Source organism: Brienomyrus brachyistius, unplaced genomic scaffold (genome assembly GCF_023856365.1).
Source record: "Brienomyrus brachyistius isolate T26 unplaced genomic scaffold, BBRACH_0.4 scaffold51, whole genome shotgun sequence".
NCBI lineage: Eukaryota > Metazoa > Chordata > Actinopteri > Osteoglossiformes > Mormyridae > Brienomyrus > Brienomyrus brachyistius.
Window position 1 is genome coordinate 128,836 of NW_026042326.1, and position 26,741 is coordinate 155,576.

The 26,741-nt window shown below is 41.3% G+C and overlaps 1 protein-coding gene across 1 annotated transcript in view; it reads right to left on the reverse strand.

The window, feature by feature from the left end:
* LOC125723773 (uncharacterized) overlaps window positions 1-26,741 on the reverse strand; it is a 269,293-nt gene that overhangs the window by 22,160 nt on the left and 220,392 nt on the right. Inside the window, exons 94-105 of the mRNA XM_049000508.1 lie at window positions 19,500-19,673; window positions 18,394-18,567; window positions 17,705-17,902; window positions 15,458-15,631; window positions 14,369-14,542; window positions 13,678-13,875; window positions 10,120-10,293; window positions 8,670-8,843; window positions 7,980-8,177; window positions 4,522-4,695; window positions 3,418-3,591; window positions 2,728-2,925 (exon numbers count right to left, since the gene is read on the reverse strand). Of these exons, the coding sequence (XP_048856465.1) occupies window positions 2,728-2,925; window positions 3,418-3,591; window positions 4,522-4,695; window positions 7,980-8,177; window positions 8,670-8,843; window positions 10,120-10,293; window positions 13,678-13,875; window positions 14,369-14,542; window positions 15,458-15,631; window positions 17,705-17,902; window positions 18,394-18,567; window positions 19,500-19,673 (2,184 nt within the window). The remainder of the gene's footprint in view (window positions 1-2,727; window positions 2,926-3,417; window positions 3,592-4,521; window positions 4,696-7,979; window positions 8,178-8,669; window positions 8,844-10,119; window positions 10,294-13,677; window positions 13,876-14,368; window positions 14,543-15,457; window positions 15,632-17,704; window positions 17,903-18,393; window positions 18,568-19,499; window positions 19,674-26,741) is intronic.

Genomic DNA, 26,741 nt, shown 5'->3' on the forward strand with positions numbered 1-26,741 from the left:
CACAGACCCTTTTATCTGTTTAGAGAGTTTATGGCCGTTACCATTGCTGCTGTTTCCATCCCCCCAGATACTAATGCTAATACAGCACTTACTGAAAGTAGCTACAGCGTGCCATCAGCAAATAACAGACTAAGTATCCAGACGATGCCTGTATTATAGGTGGTGATTTTATACATGCCAACCTCAGAACTGTCTTACCTAAATTTCCACCTCATGCATCGTGTACCACCAGGGGACAAAGAATACTGGACCACCTTTACATGACTCATATAAGGCTACTCCCTACCCCCACCTTGGGCAGTCAAGTACAACAGGAGTCTCAGTGCCCGTACTTCCAAGCTCAGGAACAGCTTCTCCTCTCAAGCTGTTAACCTCCTAATGTCATGCCCGGCTCGTCCGCTCCTCGTGTGTGCCACGCCCCCTGATTACCCACGTGTGTTTCCCGGATTGTACCCAGCTGTTTCCGTTTGCTGTCAATCAGTCTTGTGTATTTAAGTCCTGGTCTCCCCGGTTTCCCTTGTCCGTCATTGATGTTTCCTGCTGTCTGTTGCCGTCCAGTGTTCCCTGACCCGCTTATCCTTATTAAACCCCCGTTTTCCCGTATCCCGCTTGCCTGCCTGCTCCTTACCCGCACGATCGCCGCTCTGCTCGCGATCGCTGCCCACGACCTGTGACACCTAAATTGTCTCCTTGCTGAAGAGTGAGTTCTTCTCATTCACCTCAACTATACACCACCCCTCCCCTGCCAAGAAAACCATAAATTGCCATCTGCACTATTTTACATGCACGTTATGTCTACTATATTTACCATGCACTGCTCAGCTCCATTTCACTACTCTGTCAGACAATCCCTCATCTATGGAGACATGCTGATATGTATATCTATTTGTATGTCTTAATATGCGTATCTGTATCATGTACGTTTATATATGTCTGGATTATGCATGTATAATGTATGTAAAGCACGTCTAAATCATGTATTATGTACATATGTCCAATCTATGTACATTCCCCCCCTCCATCTCCCCTGTCCCCCTACGTCTCCCATGTTCTGGTGAAGCCGTAAGTCCCTTTTCATTTACATATCTGCCCACATATTTAGTTAATGAGAATGAAAAATTGAACTGAATTGAAAAATTCTATTTGTCTATTATTACTCAGTTTGCAATTTGCACTTCTGTACATACCTATTTTGCAATTGTGCTCAATGATTACTGTACAGTACTATTTGTACAATACAGTGTTTTGCACAATTGTCTGAGACAATATCTCATTAATTAAAATGTTCTTTTGACTCCTTTGTCTTTCGATGTGGTAATGTAATTGTCATTATCTGTTATCTGCTGTTGTTGGCAAACACAAGCAGTCCATACAAGCTCCACACACACAGAGCTGGAGACAAGATGTGAACCTCCCCTTAAAAAGACATGCAGAAAATCCATCTGTGTTCTGTGTAACTGTCAACTAGGCATATTAAACAGGTGGATACTAAAATAAAGTCCATACTAAAATAAAAATTAATATGGCTGAGCCATTGTGAATACACAGAGCCTATAAGGGGACAAGGGGGCAGAAAAAAAGTAATAACTGCATTGAGTCTGATCAAAGAACAAACTATGTAAATAATGGATTCATAATTATTAACCTAAAAGACACAGATGTCCAGTAAAATTAAAATATGGGGGATTAGGGGGCCTCCTAATCATCTCCTATATCTGGTGAATCCTCTCCTGTTCCTTGACCACCTTAGTCACTGTGTGGTGAGTGTACTGGCACAGAATGGCTCTTCTCGCATCATCCAGGTGCTACACTGTGGTGGTGGTTGAAGTGGCTCCCCATTGTTACTGTAAAGTACTTTGGGTGTCTTGAAAGGCATGATATAAATTTAACATTCATTTATTCAAAGCTAACTTTGCTGCAGTACTGGAGTTAAGGTTAAACCCCGAACCCGCTTTCTGGAATATTTCAGTATCAATCCACAAATCCCTAAACACATGTTCAGGCAGGAATACCAGAAGGGTTTTCCCAAAATCAAAGGAATTCAGAAACACGGATATGATTGTGGATGTGAATCTTCCCATAACATGTTCAGATCAGTGAAACTGCTTTCAGTGGAGTCATTAGTTATCATTCTGCCTAGTGTCCCGATACTTAGCAAGTTAATCTGGAAGGAGGAGATGTGAACATCCCAAGCAGCTAATGCAGGGCTGCCAAACTGTATTAGTTTTCATTCCAGTCCACCCAATCTATGGCTTCTTTTATATTAAAATTACAAGTATTAAGTTAAATGATGGATTTTCAGAGAATTTTGAAATAAACTTCACAGGCACAACAGAAGTGGCAGGAATTGAGTTTTAGAGCCATTAGCATACAGAAATATTCAACACTGGGGTCCACAAAGATCTGTACGGTACAGTGAGAGCTGATTACAGGAGTGATTAATCTATCATAACTGACAGTTGGCTGTTATGACACAAGAAACTGCTCAAGCAGCAGCTACCTAAAATAAAAGGATGCATTACTGGATGAATTGTTTTAAAACAAAGAACGTTTAATTTGTGTAACTTTGATATAAATTTTTTATAGTATTAAGGTATTGGCAGAGTCTATGCTTAGACAGCTTGCATTCAGGATAAGCTGATATACTGACTGAGCCATTATGTGGAGTGTCAGAAAGTAATGTCCTTCATATTTAATTTACAGTAAAAAATACCTAGTAATACTGACCTCAGTATCTCCAGCTTACAGCGTTTAAAACCCAGTAATGCTGAATGCGGAATCTCCCTTTTAATCTTTGGATGCTGTTTCTCTATTAAACTCGGCAGCTCATTGTCACTCAGGTCCAGCTCTCTCACATGTGGGTTTGAACTGAGAGCAGAGGCCAGTGCTATACAGGATTCCCAACTCAATTTACAGCTGTTCAGTCTGAAAGAGGAAGCATGATTTTAAGCACAGCAAAAGCACAACTTGCATTTCAAAATCAAGTACAGTGTGCAGTGTTCTGTGGCTCTTGGTGATTTGAGATGAAATGAGAGGTGTGATAGTAAATGTTTACTGTAATCATTTGATCACTGACTGAATCAGCGGATCTTACCTCCAATTCTTGTATTAATTAATTACCAGGAAAAAACGGTGACAGCCCATAACTAGCTGGGATTAAGTCTGCCTGCTGGTTTTCACAGAAACAACAGAGTGCATCACTTTCCTCCCACGAATGTGCATTTAGGGTTCTCAGGTATGCTAAATTACCTGTTGTGTGTGTCAGTGTGTGCCCTGTGACTGACTGGCATCCCACCCAGGATGTCACCCTACCTCCCATTCTGTACAGCACAGCATAGGGATCCATGCTCTCTGTCCAGGATAAGCATTTGGAAGAAGGATAGATGGATGGATATAAAATGCATATTCTGTACTCACTTCAGTATCTCCAGTTTACAGCTGGGATCCTCCAGCACAGCAGAGAGCAGCTTCACTCCTGAGTCTCCTGGGTGATTGTAGCTCAGATCCAGCTCTCTCAGGTGTGAGGGGTTTGACCTCAGAGCTGAAGTCAGGGAAGAACAGCCTTCTTCTGTGAACGTACAACCTGCCAGCCTGCCAAAATGAAATTAGAAAGGAAATCCCAACATTGTTTTCTACTACCCTCTTCTCGATAGTAGCTATATAATTTATCCTGTGCGACAGCCGAATAGAGCGCGTAGAATGGAGTCTTCCATGAGCTGGTTTGGAAAACACTGGCAGCAGGTGAATCTGTGTAGATAGGATGTCAAACCTTTACACTCCCCTATTCTACCTATGGACTGTGAAGCCCCTGAAGAAACCTGTGCAAAAGATGACAATGAACATAGTCTCACGTTCGCACGAGATGCTTTGGCAAGCACAAGCAAAAGCAAGATGATATTGGTACTCATGCAGCAGGTACCCAAATTAAACTAACATTACAATTCAACCTAAGTAAATGTGATTTATGAAAATGAAATTGAGATCTATGAAACTGTGAAGGGTCCAGCCCATGCACTGATGATAGCAAGTAATTTAAGAATAATGAGTGAGAATAATAATGCATAATATCTTCATTTCTGAAAAAAATACATGAAAAATAAGTTCAAATTTACAGTTGCTTAGTGGGAATGAAATGGTGTGAGTGTAGCAGTTCTCTTGTGTGACTTGCCTCTCAACCGTTAACAAAAACACTGTATAGTATTAAACTTTGGACACAAAACATGCTTAGACAATTTGTATTCTCCATCAGCTGCATTACGGATCGAGTCACTAAATACATGTGAGGGTCTTAAAATATTCGAGTCCTAAATAAAAGAGACCTACACAGGAGCTTAACTCAAAGTAAATAAACTCCCCATGTGGCTAATCCTTCAGTCCTTCCTCTAGACCCTCCTGCTTTGTATATACATGTTGGGGGGCATTCAAGTTGTACTGTCAAATACCCATAGTCTGTGGTTTAATTTGCGTTCCAAATACCAAATAAATACTAGTTTAGTATTTCAACCGTCATATAGGACTGACCTCAATATTTCCAGTGAACAGTGTGGATTCTCCAGTTCTGCAAAGAGCAGCTTCACTCCAGAATCCTGCAGGTCATTGTCACTCAGGTCCAGCTCTCTCAGGTATGAGGAGTTTGATCTGAGAGTTAAAGCCAACGCTTCACAGCATGGCTCTGTGATATTGCAGCTGTTCAGTCTGAAAAAGAAAACATTTTAAGACTCAGACCCATACACAATCTACTGATAGCACTACTGACACAAAACAAAAAGACAAGCATTTGTTTCAAGAATAATAAGTAGCACAGCATACATTACAAAATGAATTATAGAGTGCAGTGCATCCTGGCAATTTTCTGCACACACCGGAAGAGTCACAGGACGTGATACCAAGCATGTACACCATTTTGCTGTAATTTCAGCAAATAAAAAGCCATAATACAGGTCATACCACTCAATACCTATAGTCTATACCTTTGGCAGGGCCTTCATTCCTGCTGCGGTCAGGACTAACAACTCTCCCCTAGGCTGAACCACCCAGACAGCCAGTAACATACCTGCAGACTGTAACTTTTTCACATTCCATTGTGTTTATGGATATACATTTTTTTTTCAAGATGGGGGCACATAGTACGCAGCGGCTTTTACGGCTACCAGAACTCTGCAATCTTTACCTTGTTTTCATTATTTTATTATTCTCAAATCTATTTGCAAGCGCAGTCAATAGAAAGTTCTTCTACAGGCGATAGGAAATGTTAAATCTCAGATCGGACTACACCCTTCCAACCAGAAATACGGAAAATTTCCCCACCGACATTCTCCGCTCACTGGTCTCGCAGTGGAAGTGCTGACCCCGCTGGGAGCACAAAAAGAGGGGGAAGCGAGTCGGACTAAATGCTAGGCTAAGTAGCGATCCCCACAAACCTTCTGTCCCAAGTATATTCATGCCAGGTGTATGTTCACTGGCCAACAAAATGGTTGAGATAAAACTTAGGCTATCCTCCCAGAAAAAGCTGGAAAACTGCTGTCTCATAATGTTTACGGAGACCGGGCTAAGCAGCAACATCGCAGACTTGGCCATCAAGCTAACAGACTGCACAGCCTTCTGCACTGACAAAACAGATTATGGCAGCATGAAGGAGGTTTGTGATGATAATGGTAATACAGCACTTACTGTAAGTAGCTACAGCGTGCCATCAGCAAATAACAGACTAAGTATCCAGACGATGCCTGTATTATAGGCCGTGATTTCATCCATACCAACCTCAGAACTGTATTTCCTAAATTCCCACAGCATGTATCCTGCACCACTAAGGGACAAAAACTACTAGACCACCTTTACATGACTCATATAAGGCTACTCCCTACCCGCACCTTGGGAAGTTGGGTACAACAGGAGTCTCAATTCCCGTACTTCCAAGCTCAGGAAAAGCTTCTACTCTCAAACTGTTAACCTCCTGAATTGTCTATTCACTGAAGAATGAGCTCATCTTATTCACCTCAACTATCAAGAGAACCATAAATTGTCATCTGCACTATTTTACATGCACCTCATGTCTACTATATTTACCATGCACTACTCAGCTCCATTTCACTACTCTGTCAGATACTACCTCATCTAGGGAGACATGCTGATATGTAAATCTATTTCTATTTCTTAATATGCAAATCGGTATCTAGCCTGTACGTTTCTGTGTGTCTAGATTATGTATGTATAATGTATGTAATGCACATCGAAATCATGTATAATGTACATATATCCAATCCATGTACATTCCCCCCCTCCATCTCCCCTGTCCCCCTACGTCTCCCATGTTCTGGTGAAGCCGTAAGTCCCTTTTCATTTACATATCTGAACTCACATTTATTTAATGATAATTAAAAATTGAACTGAATTGAAAAATTCTATTTGTCTATTATTACTCAGTTTGCAAGTTGCACTTCTGTACATACCTATTTTGCATTTGTGCTCAATGATTACTGTACAGTACTGTTTGTACAATACAGCGTTTCGCACATTTGTATGAGACTTAATTTCTCATGAATTAAAATTTTCTTTTGTCTCCCTTGTCTTACGATATTTCTCATTAGTTTTAATTTTCGTATGTCTTTGAATATGCTACTGTAATGCCAGCATTTCTCTCCAGAAAGTAAGTGTCATAATCTGTTATCTATTGTTGTTGGCAAACACAAGCAGTCCATACAAGCTCCACACACACAGAGCTGGAGACAAGATGTGAACCTCCCCTTAAAACGACATGCAGAAAATCCATCTGTGTTCTGTGTAACTGTCAATTAGGCGTATTAAACAGGTGGACTACATACTAAAATAAAAAATAATATGGCTGAGCCATTGTGAATACACAGAGCCCATAAGGGGACAAGGGGGCAGAAAAAAAAGTAATAACTGCACTGAGTCTGATCAAAGAACAAACCACATAAATAATGGATTCAGAATTATTAGCCTAAAAAACACAGATGTCAAGTAAAATTAAAATATGGGGGATTAGGGGGCCTCCTAATTATCTCCTATATCTTGTGAATTCTCTCCTGTTCCTTGACCACCTTAGTCACTGTGTGGTGAGTGTACTGGCACAGAATGGCTCTTCTTGCATCATCCAGGTGCTACACTGTGGTGCTGCTTGAAGTGGCTCCCCATTGTTACTGTAAAGTACTTTGGGTGTCTTGAAAGGCATGATATAAACGTAACATTAATTCATTCAAGGCTAACTTTGTTGCAGTACTGGAGTTAAGGTTAAAACCCGAACCCGCTTTCTGGAATATTTCAGTATCAATCCGCAAATCCCAAAACACATGTTCAGGCAGGAATACCAGGAGGGTTTTACCAAAATCAAAGGAACCTAGAAACACGGATGTGAAAGTGGATGTGAATCTTCCCATAACACATTCAGATCAGTGAAACTGCTTCCAGTGGAGTAATTAGTTATCATTCTGCATGGTGTCCCAAAACTGTATTAGTTTTCATTCCAGTCCACCCAATCTATGGCTTGTTTTGTGTCAAAATTATTAAGTCAAATAATAAATTGTAAGAGAATTTTCTAATAAACTTCACAGACACAAAAGAACCGGCAGGAACTGAGTTTTAGACCCATTAGCATACAGAAATATTCAACACTGGGGTCCACACAGATCTGTACAGTGCAGTGAGAGTTGATTACAGGAGTGATTCATCTGTCATACTGTAACTGACAGTTGGCTGATATGACACAAGAAGCTGCTCATGCAGCAGCTACCTAAAATAAAAGGATGCATTACTGGATGAATTGTTTATTAAATGGAGAATGTTTAATTTGTGTAACTTTGATATAAAATGCCTCATAGTATTAAGGTATTGGCATAGTCCATGCTTAGACAGCTTCTATTCAGGGTAAACTGATTAACTGATTGAGCCATTATGTGGAGTGTCAGAAAGTAATGTCCTTCATATTTAATTTACAGTAAAAAATACCTAGTAATACTGACCTCAGTATCTTCAGTTTACAGCGTGTAAAACCCAGTAATGCTGACTGCGGAATCTCCCGTTTAATCTTTGGATGCTGTTTCTCTGTTAAATCCGGCAGCTCATTGTCACTCAGGTCCAGCTCTCTCACATGTGGGTTTGAACTGAGAGCAGAGGCCAGTGCTATACAGGAATCCCAACTCAAGTTACAGCTGTTCAGTCTGGAAAAGGAAACATGATTTTAAGCATAGCAGAAGTATAACTTGCATTTCAAAATCAATTACAGTGTGCAGTGTTCTGTGTCTCTTGGTGATTTGAGATGATATGAGAGGTGTGACAGTAAATGTTTACTGCAATCATTTGATCACTGACTGAATCAATGGATCTTACCTCAAATCTTTTTATTAAGTAATTACCAAGAAAAAACTTTGACAGCCCATAACTGGCAGGTAATAAGTCTGCCTGCTGGTCTTCACAGAAATAGCAGAGTGCATCACTTTCCTCCCGCGAATGTGCATTTAGGGTTCTCAGGTATGCTAAATTACCTGTTGTGTGTGTCAGTGTGTGCCCTGTGACTGACTGGCATCCCACCCAGGGTGTCACCCTACCTCCCATTCTGTACAGCATAGCATAGGGATCCAGGCTCCCTGTCCAGGATAAGCAGTTGGAAGAAGGACAGATGGATGGATATAAAATGCAAATTCTGTACTCACTTCAGTATCTCCAGTTTACAGCTGGGATCCTCCAGTAAAGCAGATAGCAGCTTCACTCCTGAGTCTCCTGGGTGATTGTAGCTCAGATCCAGCTCTCTCAGGTGTGAGGGGTTTGACCCCAGAGCTGAAGTCAGGGAAGAACAGCCTTCTTCTGTGAACGTACAACCTGCCAGCCTGCCAAAATGAAATTAGAAAGGAAATCACAACATTGTTTTCTACTACCCTCTTCTCGATAGTAGCTACATAATTTATCCTGTGCGACAGCCGAATAGAGCGCGTAGAATGGAGTCTTCCATGAGCTGGTTTGGAAAACACTGGCAGCAGGTGAATCTGTGTAGATAGGATGTCAAACGTTTACACTCCCCTATTCCACCTATGGACTGTGAAGCCCCTCAAGAGAGTTGTACGAAAAATGACAATGAACATACTTTTACGTTCGCACGAGATGCTTTGGCAAGCACACGCAAAAGTAAGATGATATTGGTACTCATGCAGCAGTTACCAAAGTGACACTAATATTATAATTCCACCTAAGTAAATGTGATTTATGAAAATGAAATTGAGATCTATGAAACTGTGAAGGGTCCAGCCCATGCACTGACGCTAGCAAGTAATTTAACAATAAGTGAGAATAATAATGCACAATATCCTCATTTCTAAAAAAAAATATGAAGAATAAGTTAAAATTTACAGCTGCTTAGTGGGAATGAAATGGTGTGAGTGTAGCAGTTCTCTTGTGTGACTTGCCTCACAATCATTAACAAAAACACTGTATAATATAAAAGTTTTGACACAGTTCATGCTTAGACAATTTTGTATTCCACATCAGCTATATTATGGGCTGAGCCACTAAATACATGTGAGAGTCTTAAAATATATGAAGCATAAATATAACAGACCTATACAGGAGCTTAACTCAAAGTAAATAAACTGCTCATGTGGTTTATCCTTCAGCCCTTCCTCTAGACCAGTGTTTCCCAACCTTTTTTGAATTGTGTACCCCCTGAGAGATTTTCTCATACCACAAGTACCCCCTTTGTCAAATGTGTTGATGATTCAATAAAAGTAGAACGTACAACTGATTATCAAATTTAAAACATTTTATTAAATCTCCATAACTTGAACATTTAATTCATTAAGCAACACATCCCAGATAGATTTTCTTTCTATACCAGGGCACAGCTAATGGAATGGCTGATAATATTTACCCATCATCAGGGAAATTAAATATAAATTTTTTTTCCACGTACCCCCTGTAATGTGCTCGCGTACCACTGGGGGTACGCGTACCCCCGGTTGGGAATCACTGCTCTAGACGCTCCTGTTTTGTACGTACATGTTGGGGGGCATTCAAGTTGTATTATCAAATACCCATAGTCTGTGGTTTAATTTGTGTTCCAAATATATAAGACATACTAGTTTAGTATTACACCTGTCATATAGGACTGACCTCAGTATTTCCAGTGTACAGTGTGGATTCTCCAGTTCTGCAAAGAGCAGCTTCATTCCAGAATCCTGCAGGTCATTGTCACTCAGCTCCAGCTCTCTCAGGAATGAGTAGTTTGATCTGAGAGTTAAAGCCAACGCTTCACAGCATGTCTCTGTGAGATTGCAGCTGTTCAGTCTGAAAAAGAAAACATTTTAAGACACAGACACATACACAATCTACCGATAACACTACTGACACAAAACAAAAAGACAAGCATTTGATTTTAGAACAATAAGCAGCACAGCTTACATTTCAAAATGAATTATAGTGTGCAGTGCATTTTGGGAACTGTCATCACACACCGGATGAGTCACAGGACGTGATACCAAGCATTTACTCCTTTTTGCTGTAATTTCAGCAGACAAAAAGCCATAATACAGGTCACACCACTCCATACATCCATTTTGCAAACCGCTTATCCTACTGGGTCGCGGGGGGTCCGGAGCCTATCCCGGAAGCAATGGGCACGAGGCAGGGAACAACCCAGGATGGCGGGCCAGCCCATCGCAGGGCACACTCACACACCATTCACTCACACATGCACTCGAAGCCGGGTCCCAGAGGTGTGAGGCAACAGTGCTAACCACTGCATCACCATTCCGCCCACATCATACCTCTCAATACCTATAATCTATACAGTACTTTTGGCCGGGCCTTCAGTCCTGTTGTGGTCAGGACTAACAACACACAGTTATATATCTGCAGAATATAACTTTTTCACATTCCATTGTGGTTTTGGATATATATTATTTTTAAGATGGTGGCGCATAGTACGCAGAGTTTTTTACGCCTCCCCTCTGCAATGTTTACCTTGTTTTCTTTGTTCTGTTATTTTCAAGTTTATTTGCAAGCTCAGTCAATAGAAAGATCTTCTACAGGCGATAGGAATGTTTAAATCTTAGATCGGATTACACCATTCCAACCAAAACTATGGAAAATTTCCCCACCAACATTCTCAGCTCACCGGTCTCGCAGTGGAAGTGCTGATCCCGCTGGGAGCACAAAAAGAGGGGGAAGTAAGTCGGACTAAATGCTAGGCTAAGTAGCGATCCCCACAAACCTACTGTCCCAAATATATTCATGGCCAGTGTATGTTCGCTGGCCAACAAAATGGATGAGATAAAACTTAGGCTATCCTCCCAGAAAAAGCTGGAAAACTGCTGTCTCATAATGTTTACGGAGACCAGGCTAAGCAGCAACATCGCAGACTTGGCCATCAAGCTAGCAGACTGTATAGCCTTCTGCACTGACAAAACAGATGATGGCAGCATGAAGGAGGTTTGTGTATTTATGTCAATAACTCCTTGTGCAACAATTCTGAAAATCATTAGAAATTGATTTTCTGCCAATTTCAAGCTCTCCATACTCCAGCACAGACCCTTTTATCTGTTTAGAAAGTTTATGGCCGTTACCATTGCTGCTGTTTCCATCCCCCCAGATACAAATGCTAATACAGCAATTACTGAAAGTAGCTACAGCGTGCCATCAGCAAATAACAGACTAAGTATCCAGACAAAACCTGTATTACAGGTGGTGATTTCAGCCATACCAACCTCAGAACTGTCTTACCTAAATTTCCACCTCATGCATCGTGTACCACCAGGGGACAAAGAATACTGGACCACCTTTACATGACTCATATAAGGCTACTCCCTACCCGCACCTTGGGCAGTCCGGCACAACAGGAGTCTCAGTGCCCGTACTTCCAAGCTCAGGAACAGCTTCTCCTCTCAAGCTGTTAACCTCCTAAATTGTCTCCTTGCTGAAGAGTGAGTTCTTCTCATTCACCTCAACTATACACCACCCCTCCCCTGCCAAGAAAACCATAAATTGCCATCTGCACTATTTTACATGCACGTTATGTCTACTATATTTACCATGCACTGCTCAGCTCCATTTCACTACTCTGTCAGACAATACCTCATCTATGGAGACATGCTGATATGTATATCTATTTGTATGTCTTAATATGCGTATCTGTATCTAGCATGTACGTTAATGTATGTCTGGATTATGTATGTATAATGTATGTAAAGCACGTCTAAATCATGTATAATGTACATATGTCCAATCTATGTACATTCCCCCCCTCCATCTCCCCTGTCCCCCTACGTCTCCCATGTTCTGGTGAAGCCGAAACTCCCTTTTCATTTACACAAGTGCCATGAAATTGTGTTAACGACAATGAAAAACTTAACAGAATTTAAAAATTCCATTTGTCTATTATTACTCAATTTGCAAGTTGCACTTCTGTACATACCTATTTTGCAATTGTGCTCAATGATTTCTATACAGTATTGTTTGTACAATACAGCGTTTTGCACAATTGTCTGAGACAATATTACATCAATTAAAATGTTCTATTGTCTTCTTTGTCTTTCAATGTGGTACTGTAATTGTCATTATCTGTTATCTGTTGCTGTTGGCAAACACAAGCAGTCCATACAAGCTCCACACACACAGCTGGAGAGAAGATGTGAACCTCCCCTTAAAAAGACATGCAGAAAACCCATCTGTGTTCTGTGTAACTGTCAATTAGGCGTATTAAACAGGTGGACTCCATACTAAAATAAAAATTAATATGACTGTGCCATTGTGAATACACAGAGCCCATAAGGGGACAAGGGGGCAGAAAAAAAGTAATAACTGCATTGAGTCTGATCAAAGAACAAACTAAATAAATAATGGATTTATAATTATTAACCTAAAAGACACAGATGACCAGTAAAATTAAAATATGGGGGATTAGGGGGCCTCCTAATCATCTCCTATATCCCTAAACACATGTTCAGGCAGGAATACCAGGAAGGTATTCCCGAAAACAAAGGATCTCAGAAACACGGATGTGAATGTGGATGTGAATCTTCCCATAACATGTTCAGATCAGTGAAACTGCTTCCAGTGGAGTCATTAGTTATTGTTCTGCCTGGTGTCCCGATACTTAGCAAGTTAATCCGGAAGGAGGAGATGTGAACATCCCAAGCAGCTAATGCAGGGCTGCCAAACTGTATTAGTTTCCATTCCAGTCCACCCAATCTATGGCTTGTTTTGTGTTAAAATTACAAGTATTAAGTAAAATGATAAATTTTCCAGAGAATTTTGGAATAAACTTCACAGACACAACAGAAGTGGTAGGAATTGAGTTTTAGACCCATTAGCATACAGAAATGTCAAACACTGCGGTCCACACAGACCAGTACAGTGCAGTGAGAGCTGATTACAGGAGATATTCATCTCTCATAACTGACAGTTGGCTGATATGACACAAGAAGCTGCTCATGCAGCAGCTACCTAAAATAAAAGGATGCATTACTGGATGAACTGTTTTAAAACAGAGAATGTTTAATTTGTGTAACTTTGATATAAAATGTTTTACAGTATTAAGGTTTTGGCATAGTCCATGCTTGGACAGCTTGCATTCAGTATAAGCTGATAAACTAACTGAGCCATCATGTGGAGTGTCAGAAAGGACTGTCCTTAGTATTTAATTTACAGTAAGGAATACCCAGTAATACTGACCTCAGTATCTCCAATTTACAGCGTGTAAAACCCAGTAATGCTGACTGCGGAATCTCCCGTTTAATCTTTGGATGCTGTTTCTCTGTTAAATCCGGCAGCTCATTGTCACTCAGGTCCAGCTCTCTTACATGTGGGTTGGAACTGAGAGCAGAGGCCAGTGCTATACAGGATTCCCAACTCAATTTACAGCTGTTCAGTCTGGAAAAGGAAACATGATTTTAAGCACAGCAAAAGCACAACTTGCATTTCAAAATCAATTACAGTGTGTAGTGTTCTGTGTCTCTTGGTGATTTGAGATGAAATGAGAGGTGTGATAGTAAATGTTTACTGTAATCAGTTGATCACTGACTGAATCAGCGGATCTTACCTCCAATACTTGTATTAATTAATCAACAGGAAAAAACTTTGACAGCCCATAAACTGGCAGGGAATAAGTCTGCTTGCTGGTTTTCACAGAAAAAGCAGAGTCCATCACTTTCCTCCCGCGAATGTGCAATTAGGTTTCTCAGATATGCTAAATTACCAATAGTGTGTGCCAGTGTGTGAACTGTGACTGACTGGCATCCCACCCAGGGTGTCACCCTCCCTCCCATTCTGTACAGCATAGCATAGGGATCCAGGCTCCCTGTCCAGGATAAGCAGTTGGAAGAAGGAAAGATGGATGGATATAAAATGCATATTCTGTACTCACTTCAGTATCTCCAGTTTACAGCAGGGATCCTCCAGCACAGCAGAGAGCAGCTTCACTCCTGAGTCTCCTGGGTGATTGTAGCTCAGATCCAGCTCTCTCAGGTGTGAGGGGATTGACCTCAGAGCTGAAGTCAGAGAAGAACAGCCTTCTTCTGTGAACGTACAACCTGCCAGCCTGCCAAAATGAAATTAGAAGGTAAATCACAACATTGTTTTCTACTACCCTCTTCTCGATAGTAGCTACATAATTTATCCTGTGCGACAGCCGAATAGAGCGTGTAGAATGGAGTCTTCCATGAGCTGGTTTGGAAAACACTGGCAGCAGGTGAATCTGTGTAGATAGGATGTCAAACGTTTACACTCCCCTATTCCACCTATGGACTGTGAAGCCCCTCAAGAGAGTTGTACGAAAAATGACAATGAACATACTTTTACGTTCGCACGAGATGCTTTGGCAAGCACATGCAAAAGTAAGATGATATTGGTATTCATGCAGCGGTTACCAAAGTGACACTAATATTATAATTCCACCTAAGTAAATGTGATTTATGAAAATGAAATTGTGATCCACATTTGAAGCCCATGCACTGACGCTAGCAAGTAATTTAACAATAAGTGAGAATAATAATGCACAATATCCTCATTTCTGAAAAAATTTTTTTTAAATAAGTTTAAATGTACAGCTGCTTAGTGGGAATGAAATGGTGTGAGTACAGCAGTTCTCTTGTGTGACTTGCCTCGCAACCGCTAACAAAAACACTGTATAGTATTAAACTTTGGACACAAAATATGCTTAGACAATTTGCATTCTCCATCAGCTGCATTACAGGTTGAGTCACTAAATACATGTGAGGGTCTTAAAATATATGAAGCATAAATATAACAGACCTACACAGGAGCTTAAATCAAAGTAAATATACTCCCCATGTGGCTTATCCTTCAGCCCTTCCTCTAGACTCTCCTGTTTTGTACGTACATGTTGGGGGGCATTCAAGTTGTACTATCAAATACCCATAGTCTGTGGCTTAATCTGTGTTCCAAATATATAAGAAATACTAGTTTAGTATTTCACCCGTCATATAGGACTGACCTCAGTATTTCCAGTGTACAGTGTGGATTCTCCAGTTCCGCAAACAGTAGCTTCACTCCGGAATCCTGCAGGTCATTGTCACTCAGGTCCAGCTCTCTCAGGTATGAGGAGTTTGATCTGAGAGTTAAAGCCAACGCTTCACAGCATGTCTCTGTGAGATTGCAGCTGTTCAGTCTGAAAAAGAAAACATTTTAAGACACAGACACATACACAATCTACTGATAACACTACTGACACAAAACAAAAAGACAAGCATTTGTTTTTAGAATAATAAGCAGCACAGCTTACATTTCAAAATGAATTATAGAGTCCAGTACATCCTGAGAATTTTCTGCACACACCGAATGAGTCACAGGATGTGATACCAAGCATTTACTCCTTTTTGCTGTAATTTCAGCAGACAAAAAGCCATAATACAGGTCACACCACTCAATACCTATAGTCTATACCTTTGGCAGGGCCTTCATTCCTGCTGCAGTCAGGACAAACAACTCTCCCCTAGGTTGATCCACCCAGTCAGCTAGTAACATACCTGCAGACTGTAACTTTTTCACATTCCATTGTGTTTATGGATATACATTTTTTTTTCAAGATGGGGGCACATAGTACGCAGCGGCTTTTACGGCTACCAGAACTCTGCAATGTTTACCTTGTACTCTTTGTTCTGTTATTTTCAAGTTTATTTGCAAGCTCAGTCAATAGAAAGATCTTCTACAGGCGATAGGAATGTTTAAATCTTAGATCGGATTACACCATTCCAACCAAAACTATGGAAAATTTCCCCACCAACATTCTCAGCTCACCGGTCTCGCAGTGGAAGTGCTGATCCCGCTGGGAGCACAAAAAGAGGGGGAAGTAAGTCGGACTAAATGCTAGGCTAAGTAGCGATCCCCACAAACCTACTGTCCCAAAAATATTCATGGCCAGTGTATGTTCGCTGGCCAACAAAATGGATGAGATAAAACTTAGGCTATCCTCCAACAAAAAAGCTGAAAAACTGCTGTCTCATAATGTTTACGGACACCGGGCTAAGCAGCAACATTGCAGACTTGGCCATCAAGCCAGCGAACTGCACAGCCTTCTGCACTGACAAAACAGATGATGGCAGCAAGACCCATCAAGACCCACGAGCAAGGGGACAAGGGGGCAGAAAAAAAAGTAATAACTGCATTGAGTCTAAACAAAGAACAAACCATATAAACAATGGATTCATAATTATCAATCTAAATAATACAGATGACCAGTAAAATTAAAATATGGGGGATAAGGGGGTCTCCTAATCATCTCCTATATCTGGTGAATTCTCTCCTGTTCCTTGACCACCTTAATCACTGTGTGGTGAGTGTACTGGCACAGAATGGCTCTTCTCGCATCATCCAGGTGCTACACTGTGGTGGTGCTTGAAGTGGCTCCCCATTCTTACTGTAAAGTACTTTGGGTGTCTTGAAAGGCATGATATAAACGTAACATTCATTCATTCAAAGCTAACTTTGCTGCAGTACTGGAGTTAAGGTTAAAAGCCGAACCCGCTTTCTGGAATATTTCAGTATCAATCCGCAAATCCCTAAACACATGTTCAGGCAGGAATACCAGGAGGGTTTTACCAAAATCAAAGGAACTCAGAAACATGGATGTGAAAGTGGATGTGAATCTTCCCATAACTCATTCAGATGAGTGAAACTGCTTCCAGAGGAGTTATTAGTTATCATTCTGCATGGTGTCCCAAAACTGTAATAGTTTTCATTCCAGTCCACCCAATCTATGACTTGTTTTGTGTTAAAATTACAAGTATTAAGTCAAATAATAAATTTTAAGAGAATTTTCTAAAAAACTTCACAGACACAAAAGAACCGGCAGGAACTGAGTTTTAGACCCATTAGCATACAGAAATGATAAACACTGAGGTCCACACAGATCTCTATAGTGCAGTGAGAGTTGATTACAGGAGTGATTCTTCTGTCATACTGTAACTGACAGTTGGCTGATAAGACACAAGAAGCTGCTCATGCAGCAGCTACCTAAAATAAAAGGATGCATTACTGGATGAATTGTTTTAAAACAGAGAATGTTTAATTTGTTTAACTTTGATATAAAAGGCTTCATAATATTTAGGTATTGGCATAATTCATTGTTGGACAGCTTGCATTCAGGATAAGCTGATAAACTAACTGAGCCATTATGTGGAGCGTCAGAAAGGACTGTCCTTAGTATTTAATTTACAGTAAGGAATAACCCAGTAATACTGACCTCAGTATCTCCAGCTTACACCGTGAAAAACCCAGTAATGCTGACTGCGGAATCTCCCTTTTGATCTTTGGATGCTGTTTCTCTGTTAAATCCAGCAACTCATTGTCAATCAGGTCCAACTCTCTCACATGTGGGTTGGAACTGAGAGCAGAGGCCAGTGCTATACAGGATTCCCAACTCAATTTACAGCTGTTCAGTCTGGAAAATGAAATATGATTTTAAGCAAAGCAAAAACACAACTTGCATTTCGAAATAATTCACAGTGTGCAGTGTTCTGTGCCTTTTTGTGATTTGAGATGATATGAGAGGTGAGACAGTAAATGTTTACTGTAATCATTTGATCATTGACTAAATCAGTGGATCGTACCTCAAATCTTTGTATTAATCAATCTTCAGAAAAGACTTTTACAGCCCATAACTGGAAGGGATTAAGTCTGCCAGCTGGTTTCCACATTAACAACAGAGTGCATCACTTTCCTCCCGCGAATGTGCATTTAGGGTTCTCAGGTATGCTAAATTACCTGTTGTGTGTGTCAGTGTGTGCCCTGTGACTGACTGGCATCCCACCCAGGGTGTCACCCTACCTCCCATTCTGTACAGCATAGAATAGGGATCCAGGCTAACTGTCCAGGATAAGCAGTTGGAAGAAGGAGAGATGGATGGATATAAAATGCATATTCTGTACTCACTTCAGTATCTCCAGTTTACAGCTGGGATCCTCCAGCACAGCAGATAGCAGCTTCACTCCTGAGTCTCCTGGGTGATTGTAGCTCAGATCCAGCTCTCTCAGGTGTGAGGGGTTTGACCTCAGAGCTGAAGTCAGGGAAGAACAGCCTTCTTCTGTGAACGTACAACCTGCCAGCCTGCCAAAATGAAATTAGAAAGTAAATCACAACATTGTTTTCTACTACCCTCTTCTCGACAGTAGCTACATAATTTATCCTGTGTGACAGCCGAATAGAGCGCGTAGAATGGAGTCTTCCATGAGCTGGTTTGGAAAACACTGGCAGCAGGTGAATCTGTGTAGATAGGATGTCAAACGTTTACACTCCCCTATTCTACCTATGGACTGTGAAGCCCCTGAAGAAACCTGTGCAAAAGATGACAATGAACATAGTCTCACGTTCGCACGAGATGCTTTGGCAAGCACAAGCAAAAGTAAGATGATATTGGTACTCATGCAGCAGTTACCAAAGTGACACTAATATTATAATTCCACATAAGTAAATGTGATTCATGAAAATGAAATTGAGATCTATGAAACTGTGAAGGGTCCAGCCCATGGACTGACGCTAGCAAATAATTTAACAATAATGAGTGAGAATAATAACGCATAATATCCTCATTTCTAAAAAAAAAACATCTGAAAAATAAGTTCAAATTCACAGTTGCTTAGTGGGAATGAAATGGTGGGAGTGCAGCAGTTCCCTTGTGTGACTTGCCTCACAACCGCTAACAAAAACACTGCATAATATTAAACTTTGGACACAAAACATGCTTAGACAATTTGTATTCTCCATCAGCTGCATTACAGGTTGAGTCACTAAATACATGTGAGGGTCTTAAAATATATGAAGCATAAATATAACAGACCTACACAGGAGCTTAAATCAAAGTAAATATACTCCCCATGTGGCTAATCCTTCAGCCCTTCCTCTAGACTCTCCTGTTTTGTATGTACATGTTGGGGGGCATTCAAGTTGTACTATCAAATACGCACAGTCTGTGGTTTAATTTGCATTCTAAATATCTAACAAATACTACTTTAGTATTACACCTGTCAAATAGGACTGACCTCAGTATTTCCAGTGTACAGTGTGGATTCGCCAGTTCTGCAAAGAGCAGCTTCATTCCAGAATCCTGCAGGTCATTGTCACTCAGGTCCAGCTCTCTCAGGTATGAGGAGTTTGATCTGAGAGTTAAAGCCAACGCTTCACAGCATGTCTCTGTGAGATTGCAGCTGTTCAGTCTGAAAAAGAAAACATTTTAAGAAACAGACACATACACAATCTACCGATAACACTACTGACACAAAACAAAAAGACAAGCATTTGTTTTTAGAATAATAAGCAGCACAGCATACATTTCAAAATGAATTATAGAGTGCAGTGCATCCTGAGAATTTTCTGCACACACCGAACTGTCACAGGACGTGATACCAAGCATTTACACTATTCTGCTGCAATTTCAGCAAATAAAAAGCCATAATATAGGTCACACCACTCAATACCTATAGTGTACACCTTTGGCAGGACCTTCATTCCTGCTGCAGTCAGGACAAACAACTCTTCCCTAGGCTGAACCACCCAGACAGTCACATACCTGCAGACTGTAACTTTTTCACATTCCATTGTGTTTATGGATATATATTTTTTTTAAGATGGTGGCGCATAGTACGCAGAGTTTTTTACGCCTACCAGAACTCTGCAATGTTTACCTTGTTTTCTTTATTCTGTTATTTTCAAGTCTATTTGCAAGCTCAGTCAATAGAAACGTCTTCTACAGGCGACAGGAAATGTTAAATCTCAGATCGGATTACACCCTCCCAGCCACAACTATGAAAAATTTCCCCACCAACATTCTCCACTCAGCGGTCTCGCAGTGGAAGTGCTGACCCCACTGGGAGCACAAAAAGAGGGGGAAGCGAGCCGGACTAAACGCTAGGCTAAGTAGCGATCCCCACAAACCTTCCATCCCAAGTATATTCATGCCAGGTGTATGTTTGCTGGCCAACAAAATGGTTGAGATAAAACTTAGGCTATCCTCCCAGAAAAAGCTGGAAAACTGCTGTCTCATAATGTTTAGGGAGACCGGGCTAAGCAGCAACATCGCAGACTTGGCCATCAAGCTAGCAGACTGCACAGCCTTCTGCACTGACAAAACAGATGATGGCAGCATGAAGAAGGTTTGTGTATTTACGACAATAACTCCTCGCGCAACAATTTTGAAAATCATTAGAAAGTGTTGCTCTGCAGATGATGCCAGCAAGACCCACAAGGGAGGTTTGGGATGATAATGGTAATACAGCACTTAAGTAGCTACAGCGTGCCATCAGCAAATAACATCAGCACATAAAGTATCCAGACAAAACCTGTATTATAGGTGGTGATTTCAGCCATACGAACCCCAGAACTGTCTTACCTAAATTTCCACATCATGCATCGTGTACCACCAGGGGACAAAGAATACTGGACCACCTTTACATGACTCATATAAGGCTACTCCCTACCCGCACCTTGGGTAGTCCGGCACAACAGGAGTCTCAGTGCCCGTACTTCCAAGCTCAGGAACAGCTTCTCCTCAGAAGCTGTTAACGTCCTGAATTGTATATTCACTGAAGAGTAAGCTCTTCACATTCAAATCAACTATACACCACCCCTCCCCTGCCAAGAGAACCATCAATTGCCATCTGCACTATTTTACATAAAACAAATATCTACTATATTTACCATGCACTACTCAGCTCCATTTCACTACCTCCGTCAGATACTACCTCATCTATGGAGACATGCTGATATGTATATCTATTTGTATGTCTTAATATGCGTATCTGTATCTAGCCTGTATGTTTCTGTATGTCTGGATTATGTATGTATAATGTATGTAAAGCACATCTAAATCATGTATAACGTACATATGTCCAATCTATGTACATTCCCCCCTCCATCTACCCTGTCCATCTCCGTCTCCCATGTTCTGGTGAAGCCGAAACTCCCTTTTCATTTACATATGTATCCTTACATTGTGTTAATGACAATAAAAAATTTAACTGAATTGTGTAATTCTATCTTTCTGTTGTTACTCATTGTGCAAGTTGCACTTCTGTACATACCCATTTTGCACTAGCAGTCAATCATGACTGTACAGTAATATTTGTACACTACAGCGTTTTCACATTTGTCTGAAACTGAATTTCTCATTAATTTAGATTTTCTTTTGCCTTCTTTGTCTTTCGATGTGGTACTGTAATTCTCATTATCTGTTATCTGTTGGCAAACACAAGCAGTCCATACAAGCTCCACACACACAGAGCTGGAGACATGATGTGAACATCCCCTTAAAACGACATGCAGAAAATCCATCTGTGTTCTGTGTAACTGTCAATTAGGCGTATTAAACAGGTGGACTCCATACTAAAATAAAAATTAATATGGCTGAGCCATTGTGAATACACAGAGCCCATAAGGGGACAAGGGGGCAGAAAAAAAAGTAATAACTGCATTGAGTCTAATCAAAGAACAAACTATATAAACAAAGGATTTGTAATTATTAAGCTAAATAACACATATGTCCAGTAAAATCCGCTTTAAGCATTAGAATATGAGGGACTAGTGGGTCTCCTAATCATCTCCTATATCTAACTGGTGAATTCTCTCCTATTCCTTGACCATCTTAGTCACTGTGTGGTGAGTGTACTGGCATAGAATGGCTGCCGTCGTATTTTTCAGGTGCTACACCGTGGTGGTGGTTGAAGTGGCTCCCCATTGTAAAGTACTTTGGGTGTCTTGATAGGCATGATATAAATGTAACTGTTAGAGCCAAAGTACAGAAAAAATATCCTTTTAATATTTTTTGTTGATATTTCAAATTGGAATGTAATTTTTGGGCTTACGTACCAATAGCCATTGTTAGGGTTAAAAGTACGGAAATGTACGTAGCGTTATTGACGTTGCGTTTCTATTGGTCAATGTGTGAATCCAGGGCTGTGCATGTGACAACGGTGAAAAAAAGGAAAAGGAGGAAAAATGGACATATGCGCAGCTTGGCAGTATATTGTTTTTGGACCGTGAATCCTAATCCATTATTATTTCGTTCATTGTTGATTATTAATTAGAAAAACTGAAGCTTATTCACAACTGGATGTGATCCCGTTGATGACAACCTTTTTGAAAATAAAAGAGTTCGACGGTTACAAGGATTTCGAGTGAGTAAGTTCGGTTGTTAACGAAGTGGGCGTGGATACGAGTCGAAAAGTTGTCTGGTCTGCTCATATGAGGAAGTGGTTGAATTTATTTGATTATAACCCTGAAAATTTGCCACTACAATAAAAGTCCAAAAACTTCGCTTTTGCCCAGAAACTTTGGTGGAGTTTACAGCGATATAGCTAAATGGATGACGCCAGAAAGGCTACGCTAAATACGTTGTGAAACGAACGTTTGATTTCGCACTACATTTATAGCCAAGCGACCCCAGCTTGAAAAATTGTTGCAGTTTTTGTGCTGTGCCAGAACCGAAATTAGTTGTATTTAACTGAAACGAGGCTGTTATAGTAGATTAGTTGAGTGGAAGCCTCCGTGAACAATGGCGGAGGGGAAGACAGACGTCGAAAATGTAACCCGTGATGACCGCCAGAGGGCGCTAACAGCTAAAGGCCTGGAAGAAAAACTGCATAGCCGTACAACAGCAAGAAGAGGTAAATTAGGACAAATGACAGCAAAAGCAAACAAAATTGAGAGGCTCTTGCTCAGTGAAACTATCCCAACTATAAACGATGTTCTAAAAGAGATGAAAGCTTATAAGAAGTTGTATGAAGAGTTTATGGAGTTTAACAGTGCAGTGTTGCTGTATCTTAAAGATGAAGAAAAGGATGCTTACCAACAGTTTTGGTTTCAACCAAAGTCGGAGCAGTGTTTGCAGTTTATGAGTAGAGTTAAGAAATGGGTTGAGGCACAATCGTGTGACCAAGAAATAACACCGCTGGACAGTGTATCTATGGTGTCAAAAATGTCAAATGTATCAACTGCATCCTCCGCACGTATGAAGGAAGAAGCCACCAGAGTTGCTCTGATGGCACAAGTAGCAGCTTTAAAAGAAAAACAAGCATTAGAGTTGAAAGAAGCTGAAATTAAAGCTGCAAAAGAAAGATTGGAAATTGAAACAGCTCTTGCAGCGTCTACTGCTAAAATGCGAGTGTACGAAGAATATCAAGGGCAGCAGTCTCAAGTAAGTGAGAACAAGTCATTAATGGAACTTTTTGATTTCTTAAGTAAAGATGCTAGACAAGGCAATGTACAAGGAATAGCATCCAAGTCAAATTACATGGAGAAGTCTGAAGCTCAGACGAACGGAAAAGAGCTAGGTGCTTTAGGTGGGGCCATTCCTAAAGAGTCTAGAGCTCTGTTGCAGCCGCATAGTCAACCTAGAGACACTTTGCATTATGACACGGAGGTTAGAGAGATGTGTAGCATGATGCAAAGACAGACAGACATCACAGAGATGCTTGTGACGAACCAACGGCTGTTCCGCTTGCCTCGGAGAGATGTGCCAGTGTTCCAGGGAGATCCACTAGAATACCGTTCGTTTATGAGAGCCTTCATTCATGCTATTGGTTCCAGAGCCGAAAGTGATGGGGGTAAGCTATATTTTTTGGAGCAGTATACCAGGGGTGAACCCCGCGATCTTGTTAGGAGCTGCCAGCATATGCCTGAACAGCGTGGGTATGCAAAGGCCCTAAAGCTGCTTCAAGATAAATATGGTAATGAGTTAATGGTTGCTACGGCATTGATTGAAAAGGCATCTAAATGGCCTCAAGTCAAGGCCGAAGATGGAAAGGCTTTAGGGGCGTTTTCTGTGTTCTTGATAAGTTGTCGAAATGTTATGGAGGATATTGACTACATGGAGGAGATGGACAATCCCACAACTATGAGGACCATCGTTTCAAAGTTGCCGTTCAAATTAAGAGAGCGTTGGAGAGTCCATGCATATGACATCCAAGATCAGCGAAGGAAAAGAGCAAGATTCACAGAGCTTGTGGAGTTTGTTGAACGTCAAGCAAAGATCGTGTCCGACCCACTCTTTGGAGATCTTGATGCAGAAAAAGGGGAAAAGGTCACGAAGAAGTTTCAGCAAGGAAACAAGCCAAAGAAAGACGGCAAGCAAGGAAGTAGCTTTGCTACTAAAGTAGACCAAGTCAGAGAAAGTGAAACAAAACCTAAACCCGATGTGTCACTTAACTGTGCTTTTACAAGACCCTGCATGTTTTGCGAGAAAAGTCACGCATTGCAAGAATGTCACAAGATTAGAGAAAAATCTCACGATGACAGAGTGGACTTCTTGAAGAAAAATTGACTTTGCTTTGGCTGCCTGTTGAAGGGTCATCTGGGCAGAGAATGTAAGAAGAAAATGACATGTGAGGTGTGCTCTCTTAGACATCCAAGCTTGTTGCACTTTTCAAGTCAGGACAAGGGTGTTAAAGAAGTTAATAAAGGCACCACAGCTAGTGTATCAGCAGGTGTTCCTGAGGAGCGAGAGACAAGTGCCTGTACTGGGGCTGGAGACAGTTGTGTGCTTGCCATCGTGCCTGTTAGAGTGAAAGCCAGCAAGAGCGACAAAGCTGTTGAGGTTTATGCGTTCATGGACCCTGGCAGCTCTGCTTCATTTTGCACCGAAGCTTTGGCCAGGCAGTTAAATGTGCAGGGCAGATTAACTGAGCTCATGTTTAGCACCATCAATGCCAAAGTCAAAGTAGAGAGCTACAATCTCACAGATTTGGAGGTCAGCAGCCTTGAAGATAACAACTTCATCCCACTGTCCAAAGTCTTTACACAGAAAGACATTCCTGTATCCAGAGAGAACATCCCACGTCAAAACGAGATTGAAAGGTGGCCGTACCTCAGTGAGGTAAGATTGCCTCATATCAATGCTGGAGTTGAACTGCTTATTGGGACTAAAGAATACATTCTCTTGGAACCATGGAAAGTGATCCCAAGTAAGGATAATGGACCATATGCGTTAAAAACAGCACTAGGATGGATCTTGAACGGGCCGCTTAGAGAAACTGCAGTTCGTGATGGAGCACGATCATGGGCTGCTGTGAACAGAATAGCCGTTCACGATGTGGAACATCTGCTTATACAACGATATAATCATGATTTTCCAGAGCGGCATTGCGATGAAAGATCAGAAATGTCTCAAGAGGACCACCTCTTTATGGAGTCCGTGTCCAGTTCTGCCCGTCTCGTAGATGGACATTACTACATAAGCCTTCCCACGAAGAAGTTGTGCGTCCAGATGCCAAACAAAAGGGATGTTGTGTTGCAGCGTGCGCTAAACCTCCAGCATAAACTAAAAAGGAATCCTGCGCTTCATGAAGAATACACTGCCTTCATGACAGACATGTTGAATAAGGGATATGCTGTTGAGGTTCCCACGACACAACTTAACCGACAAGACGGAAAAGTGTGGTATATTCCCCACCACGGGGTATATCATCCACAGAAGAAGAAGCTGCGCGTGGTCTTCGACTGTGCTGCTAGCTACCGGGGAGTTTCACTGAACAGTGAACTTCTACAGGGACCGGATTTAACAAACTCGCTTATTGGAGTGCTGACACGCTTCAGGCTAGAACCAATTGCCATGATCGCGGACATTGAGGCAATGTACCATCAAGTCCGCATCCCTGACGACGATTCTGACCTGCAGCGCTTCCTGTGGTGGCCAGCAGGAGACCTTGGTCAAGACATTGCTGAGTACAAAATGATTGTTCACATTTTCGGTGCAACTTCCTCTCCTAGTTGTGCAAATTACGCTCTTAGAAGAACAGCTAAGGAGAACCGATGTAAGTCATCACCAGAGGCTGTGAACACAATCTTGAAGAACTTTTACGTTGACGACTGTTTGAAATCAGTCACCAGCGAAGCTCAGGCTGCCAAATTGTACAAAGACCTCACAGCATTGTGTGCTAGTGGAGGATTTCACTTGACGAAATGGACAAGCAACAGTCGTGCCTTGCTTGCCTCTATCCCTGACCATGAGAGAGCCAAAGAAATTAGAGATCTGGACCTGAACCATGACATGCTACCTATGGAAAGAGCCTTAGGTGTTTTATGGTGCACTGAATCTGACTCATTTAAGTTTAAGATCAGAGTTAAAGACAAACCCATCACAAGGCGTGGAATTCTCTCAGTCACAAGTTCCATTTATGACCCGTTGGGATTTCTTGCCCCAGCAACACTTCCTGCAAAGATGATTTTACAGCAGCTGTGCAGGGAGGGACTTGCTTGGGACGATGAGATTCCAGAAGAGCTAGGGCGAAAGT